At 33.1% G+C, this 7,876-nt stretch overlaps 2 protein-coding genes across 2 annotated transcripts; both read right to left on the bottom strand.

The window, feature by feature from the left end:
• Positions 1-3,302: 3,302 nt before the first annotated feature.
• LOC125820340 (purine permease 1-like) lies at positions 3,303-4,608 on the bottom strand. The gene is made up of 2 exons (XM_049499778.1): positions 4,378-4,608; positions 3,303-3,797 (listed from the first exon to the last, which is right to left on the bottom strand). The coding sequence occupies exons 1-2, from the start codon at positions 4,606-4,608 to the stop codon at positions 3,444-3,446; spliced, it is 585 nt and encodes a 194-aa protein (XP_049355735.1). The 3' UTR covers positions 3,303-3,443.
• Positions 4,609-5,047: 439 nt separating this feature from the next.
• On the bottom strand, positions 5,048-6,875 carry LOC125820301 (purine permease 3-like). Its single transcript, XM_049499744.1, has 2 exons — positions 6,166-6,875; positions 5,048-5,586 (listed from the first exon to the last, which is right to left on the bottom strand). The coding sequence occupies exons 1-2, from the start codon at positions 6,856-6,858 to the stop codon at positions 5,236-5,238; spliced, it is 1,044 nt and encodes a 347-aa protein (XP_049355701.1). The 5' UTR covers positions 6,859-6,875; the 3' UTR covers positions 5,048-5,235.
• Between the last annotated feature and the right edge of the window lie 1,001 nt (positions 6,876-7,876).

Raw genomic sequence — 7,876 nt, 5'->3', positions numbered from 1 at the left:
ATTTTAATTACATACTATTTAATTTTACTGACATTCGGAAGTCGGTATTATAAAAAAACTTAATTGAGAAAAAATTCTGACCTCAGGAGGTCGGAATTTTTAATGAATTACAATAAAAACCGACCTCTTGATGTCGGTATTATTTTCTCAATTAAATATAAAAAATACCGACCTCATGAGGTCGGTATTTTTATTGTAATTCATTTTTTCCGGGAAAAATTCCGACCTCCAAAGGTCGGAATTTGGTTTTCCCGCTTTATTTTGCATAAAAACCGACTACTTGTAAATACCGACCTCCGGAGGTCGGAAATTACTGACCTCCATTTGAGGTCGGAAATTTTTAGGTCGGCATTCACTGTTTTTTTAGTAGTGTTTTACTTGTCAAATTTCTACTTTGCACACTTATTAAGAAAATATTGATTGATATAGTGAGTTTACTATTTTATTTTTATTAATTAATAGGATCCCAAATATATTTACTCAGTTCATTTTTCAAAAATATTAACTCAATGTTAATAAATTGAAGGTATAATAACAAAAAATAATTTTTCCTTTCTTGATTTTTCAAAAATGACAAGTAAGAAGGGACATCAAATTAAAAAAATATTTAACAAGTAAATATGGATGAAAATAGTACTTTTTATATGCCCATCCAAGCACGCCCTTAAATTTATAATAAATAAGTAAGTTATATTATTTTGATATAAATATTTGGTATGCATAAGCTTTTACCTCCGCATGCCAAGATCCAGAATGTAGATGTCACGCCCCGAGCCTACACCCTGGGAAAGACTGACACTCGAAGACCATTGCTGGCACCAAGCGAACCCTTGGCCTGGCTTACTTAACTCAGCAGAAGACTTAACTCAACAAAATAAACTCACGTAATAGTTTAAATGATAACCTCTTAGCCAAATTGGCAACTTCTGTCTTGAAACAAAGTATCTGCAAATACATAAACGAGAGACTCAACTACTGTCTAACTGTCTATGAAGCCTCTATAATACTGAGATGGATGTTGGGACAGACCCTATAACATCCTAATAAAGAAAACTAGGAAAGCGAATAAAAGAGTCCTCCGGAATGCATGGAGGCTCACCATTGACTCTGGAGTGCTCGACTAGATCAACGGCGCGCAGGATGCTGATCCTGGTTACCTACATCTGCATTATAATAAGATGCAGGCCAACTAGCATCAGTACATTGAATGTACGAGTATGCGAGTTGGAATGCTAAACAACAACTTAAGCTTGAAAGGAGTAAGAAGGAACACTTACCTTGACTCTGTACAACTCATGAATAACTGAACTCAATATAAAACAATAAGACACATGCAATATATATATATATATATATATATATATATATATATATATATATAAAGCTTGTAAAACAGAGTAAACAACTTAGTTCGTTAAAGATAAAGCAATAACAAACTCAACTTTACTTATATATAAAAGTAATATAACTTTTGTTGGAGATTCTTTAACCGACAACCACCACTATGAGCCCTAGTGATGGTACAACGTTTTACCTCACGTTGCACAAGGACCATCCTATACCTCGCTGTGACATAGGACCTTACTTAACTTAGTGTATCCACTAGCTTAACTTACGTGATCATCTAAAAAGTATGACCCGTTAAATCCCATGTTTGCTACATAGTTCTTATGGAGAGTTGAGTTAATATGAACTCGCGTCCCCAATTCGGTGCTCAATACTACTCCCAAAATATACTTTATCTCATATGTGTTTTCAACACCTCTTTCTTTAGTTTGAGATAATTGCTCAAAGTTTAGTCCAAAGGCTCTCTTGGAATCAATGTTCCCTTTACTGAAAACTAGCCCAAAGGCTCTTTTGGAAAACATAGTTCCTTTCTTTCTCAAATGTGAAAACATTTATAAACTTCTTTGGGAATACTTAGTTCCCTAATAACTTTTGAGAAATGAACTCAACTCTTTACTCTTTACTTTACTGGAAACTTGTGCCTTAAAACGAAGTTTAAACGTTTAATAAAGACTCTTGAAAACTTTAAGAAACTTTGCTTTGACTTACTTCTTAACTTCTAGACTTGACTCTTAACTTCTTTGACTTTGATCTTAACTTTCCTTGAATTGAATTATGGATTCAAGGTTCACGATCGCATGTTTATGGATGATTTCATAATGTTTAGATGTACCTTAGAGTGTTGGAATCAACTAGAAAACATAGGTACATCGCTTAGAACTAGTACGAAAAGATGGGAGAAGAATGGGGTGAACTGGCGTCCTTGGCGCTCTGAGAGGCGTGGGGCGCCAGGCCCCAAACTTCAGAGAAGTCTGTGGGGCGCGCTGGCTGGCGTGGCACCCCAGCCCCGTTACCCAGGTGTTCTCGATTTTTCTTCTCTGTTTTTCATCTCTAAACCCTCCAATCTTCCCTAGTTCTTTCCCCAAACACTTAGGATCAATTGTACCCTCAATACACAACCAATATAACTCGAAAAACAGCCCGGAAACATGAATCAACTCAACACTGGGCATTCAACAATCAACCAACAATAATTCAATAATGTTCTTCAAGAACTTCACTTCTTAACATGTAAACAACTCCAAATCGCTGAATTGAAACAAATTGGTGTGTGGGTGAACTAACCCATCACTAAAAGATCTCACATACCTTAATAGGAATCACGCCCTACGAATTCCACTCACAAGCTTGGATGATCTTGACAAATTCTTGCTTTTTTCTCCCGTTCTTTCTTCCTTTCTCTCTTCTCCAAGCCCTAAGCGTTCTTTAATTTTCCAAAACTGATTTAGGTTCTGTTTTTACCCAATAAACCCCTAAAATCAAATTAGGAAATAACTTAGAGGAAAGATTACTTTGCCCTTTCCTAAATCCGGATTGGGACTTTCCTCAATCCAACAGCCCAACTTCCGAAAGGTATATCTCACTCATACAATGTCGGAATTTCACAAACTTGGCGGCGTTGGAAAGAGATTTCCAAGGGCTTTCCAACCATATCAAGAACTGCTCCTAACTCATCTTGAGATAGGAGTTATGACCGTTTGAAATTGGCAAAAACCCACTTTCTTAACTTAGACATAATTTTCCAGATTTCCTTAATCTTTCCAAAAATCAATATTTTCAGATTTTAACTCTTTCTAGTAGTTTCTAGGTGCGAGATGTTACAGTAGAAAGCATTTTTTTTCCTAAATAAGGATGTATACACCATTTTCTAAAAAGTAAAATATTATTTCCTTACATTGGTGTTTTTAAATATAGTAAATTAATAAATAAGATTTTTCATACTTTTTTAAATATTTTACTACCAAGTAATCAGAAAACAAGGTAACATCACGACAACATTAAGCTAGTCATTACATAAAATGACACTTTTCATCATTATATAACGACGAATTTAACTATACGATACAATAGGATAGGTAACAACCATAAATAGTAAGTCAAACATGTTCTATTTGTGTTGTTGTTGTCAGCTCATTTTCTTGAATTTTCTTCTTCTCAAGTTTCTTTGCTTGTTTAAATTCTCCATAAAAATAAGAAACAAAACCCCAAAGAGAAAGAAAAAGTGAAAGTCCCTTTTCAGCTGAGAATTTTTCATCAAAGAAAATTACTCCTAATACTTCAGTAATTGGCAGTAAAACTGCAATCATAACTCCAGACATTAAAGAAGAAGAGAGGTAAATAACTCCAACAGCATCAACACAGAAACATTGCCAAATTATGGCACTCCATATTACAACTATGTAATATCTACCTTCTCCAAGGTTAAAATGTTTTGCTTCCCTTGATATTGCCTACAAAAATAATGTAAGTGATATGTTATATGAATTAAATGAAGAGAGTATAGAGATTGCAATTAAGGTGTGGCAGATATATCCATGTGAGTTGAAAATAGAGGAAATTAAATGCTATAGCGAGACAACGCACACAGACCTTATCACTATCTTGTGAAGGTAAAGAAATAGACTAATTTCAAAAAGCCCTCGATTCGAGTAGAGCAATCAGAGTAAGTATGAAAAGGAAAAATGACGAAGTAGAAAATATAGCACCTACTACATAAACATTAACAATAACAAAATATTGCAATAATCGAAATATCATAAAATTGATGGTGGTAGGAAGTCAAACCAAGACCCTACAAACACCATTAAACCCTTTGAGAAGCAAGAAAACACTCTACTACCTATTTATCTTTTACCCTAATTTGCGATCTCCACATATCTACCCTAGTCCAAACCCTACACATTTGTTTATAAGAAATTGACTGAATATGTACATATAAAAACACAACTTCCTTCAACTATACAAATATGAACTCTAGAGTTTAGACCATATACATTTTAAATTCTGAATCGATCTCGTTAAAAAATATACCTGAAAATCTTTGTTAGCAATCATTCCAATTGTGCAAAAAGCAGTAGAGGCAAAACACATGACCATTTGAATCTCCAACAGCAATGTTGCAGTAATAGCTTGTTTTGCCTTCAAATACATCAACTCAATACAAGGCAAAATAAGTCCATACAAAGCTGCAGCCAAAAGTGTCATAATAAAACCAATAACATAGTCTTTACTTGTAACACCCTCCGGTCGATGTACGTACATGATTTTCGTTTGAATATTCGATGTTACATATCCTTTCATATTGATAGTACTATACTATTTTTTTTATTTGTTTTTATGAATGCAATGTTTGAATAGATTATATGGTCTTTCGTTATTTTATAATGCTATAAATCAGCAATCCGAAAAATAAACTTATAATATTAAATAAATATATTCTTTAACTTGGTTCATTTGACATCTATGCTCTCCAAGTTTGGGTGTGCATAAATAGACATTTAAACTTGTATGAAGTTGAACAAGTAAACATGATCGTCCTAATAATAATGTAAAGCGCCACATAGAATGTTGATTAGGATGCATATTTCCACGTAGGATATCAAATAAGACACACATGTCTATTAGTTCAACTCTATTCTAGTTTAAATGTCTACTTATGCACTTAAAATTGAAAGAAATACATGTTAGATGAAATCAAATAAAAAACACACTTATGTATTATATATGCCAAATATAACTTATAATTAAATACTACCAAGTAATCAGAAAACAAGGTAACATCACGACAACATTAAGCTAGTCATTACATAAAATACACTTTTCATCATTATATAACGACGAATTTAACTATACGATACAATAGGATAGGTAACAACCATAAATAGTAAGTCAAACATGTTCTATTTGTGTTGTTGTCATCTCATTTTCTTGAATTTTCTTCTTCTCAAGTTTCTTTGCTTGTTTAAATTCTCCATAAAAATAAGAAACAAAACCCCAAAGAGAAAGAAAAAGTGAAAGTCCCTTTTCAGCTGAGAATTTTTCATCAAAGAAAATTACTCCTAATACTTCAGTAATTGGCAGTAAAACTGCAATCATAACTCCAGACATTAAAGAAGAAGAGAGGTAAATAACTCCAACAGCACCAACAGAGAAACATTGCCAAATTATGGCACTCCATATTACAACTATGTAATATCTACCTTCTCCAAGGTTAAAATGTTTTGCTTCCCTTGATATTGCCTACAAAAATAATGTAAGTGATATGTTATATGAATTAAATGAAGAGAGTATAGAGATTGCAATTAAGGTGTGGCAGATATATCCATGTGAGTTGAAAATAGAGGAAATTAAATGCTAAAGCGACACAACGCACACAGACCTTATCACTATCTTGTGAAGGTAAAGAAATAGACTAATTTCAAAAAGCCCTCGATTCGAGTAGAGCAATCAGAGTAAGTATGAAAAGGAAAAATGACGAAGTAGAAAATATAGCACCTACTACATAAACATTAACAATAACAAAATATTGCAATAATCGAAATATCATAAAATTGATGGTGGTAGGAAGTCAAACCAAGACCCTACAAACACCATTAAACCCTTTGAGAAGCAAGAAAACACTCTACTACCTATTTATCTTTTACCCTAATTTGCGATCTCCACATATCTACCCTAGTCCAAACCCTACACATTTGTTTATAAGAAATTGACTGAATATGTACATATAAAAACACAACTTCCTTCAACTATACAAATATGAACTCTAGAGTTTAGACCATATACATTTTAAATTCTGAATCGATCTCGTTAAAAATATACCTGAAAATCTTTGTTAGCAATCATTCCAATTGTGCAAAAAGCAGTAGAGGCAAAACACATGACCATTTGAATCTCCAACAGCAATGTTGCAGTAATAGCTTGTTTTGCCTTCAAATACATCAACTCAATACAAGGCAAAATAAGTCCATACAAAGCTGCAGCCAAAAGTGTCATAATAAAACCAATAACATAGTCTTTACTTGTAACACCCTCCGGTCGATCACCGTTCGATCGCATACCCAATAAAACCACCGCGTTAATCGTATATGACGTAAATTTTAGCTTTACTATGAAGTAAGCCCCTATCGCCGTGAAGGCAAGTTGAGCTGCGATGAGAAGGGATGACGTTGACACGGGTAGTTTCGACCCGCCCCATGAATAGAGGTAAGCATCAACACCCGTTAAAATGCCAATAACGAACGATGCAATGAAAATATGAGGCGTTATATAATAAAACTTAGTATCAGAGCCCTTGGTTTTTCGTCGATAGAAATTTAAGATGACTAATGGTATAATTGTAAGTGGCCATCCACCGGTTTGTAACCAACTATTAAACCATAGTCTTAAACCACCTTCAACAAAATATAAACGCATCATTAAAGGGCCACCACAAACACCAACGGATAATAATAAACAATTTATAATCAAGAGGAATCTCCTCATATTGATACTTAAATTTGCTTCTTCTTCCATTTTTTGTTTTTGTTTGCTTTAGTTGTAGTGAGAACTCTACTTTTATAATTGAGAAGAATGTGAATCTATTGATATAATTGGTTTGATAAATAGTGGAGTGGTCACTTTCAGACTGTACATTATTTGAAAGTGTATGGGTGATCAATTTCTATCTACAACCTTAATCATGTAGTAATTATATAGATAAGTATGTAGACATATGTTTTAATTATAAAAAGTAATTAAATTGGAATATTGGCTATGTTCATCAATCATCATCAATATTTCCAATAGCAACATGTACCTAGATAGATTTTTGAGAATTTGGGTAACGGAGGAAGGAAAAAAAAAGATATTGTGTTGTCTTATGTTCTCTTTAAGTGATAATAAACCTTGATTTAGATATACATTTGAGTGATTAAGACATTGTTTCTAGATCAAAATACATAATGATTACAATGTTTGTTTATGCACAATTTATTTTAGACCCGAAGACCAGGAAGAATAAATAAGCAATCTTAAGCATAATAAATATATAATTTAAATAAAGAATAATTAAATATTTAAAAATATAATTTAATAAAATAAAATTAAATGTGAAATATTATGTTCACTAGCAATAATAAAAATGGTTTGCAGTGATTGTTGGTGTTGTAGTGACTCATGGTGGTAATATGCTTAAGATTGGTCTAAATGGCTAGTAATAATGATGGAGATGGTTGGTGTTGTAGTGACTATCTCGATTGGGCGCTTGATAGTAATAATGATGGAATTTGCAGGATCCTGAAAGCAGGAATTTGCACAGGGATTAATGAATGTCCAAATAGTTGGATGGAGTTGAACTGAAATGGTTAAGCTCTATTCAAATCAATTATGTGCTTAAATCTTAATGGAAACAAATACATTCAACCAAGGGCCTAAGATCTGAATCTCTCACGTCAATACCCCATTAAGTATAAACAAATAAGGCCTACAAATTTATAGAGATTTAAAGTATCATCTGATTGAGTATTTTTTTCTTTTTTTGAGCTCTGATCCT

The sequence above is a fragment of the Solanum verrucosum genome, unplaced genomic scaffold (genome assembly GCF_900185275.1).
Source record: "Solanum verrucosum unplaced genomic scaffold, falcon-dt-bn FXZP01000229.1, whole genome shotgun sequence".
Taxonomy (NCBI): domain Eukaryota; kingdom Viridiplantae; phylum Streptophyta; class Magnoliopsida; order Solanales; family Solanaceae; genus Solanum; species Solanum verrucosum.
Note: the sequence above shows the minus strand (reverse complement) of the source record. Positions and strands in the feature narration are given on the sequence as shown.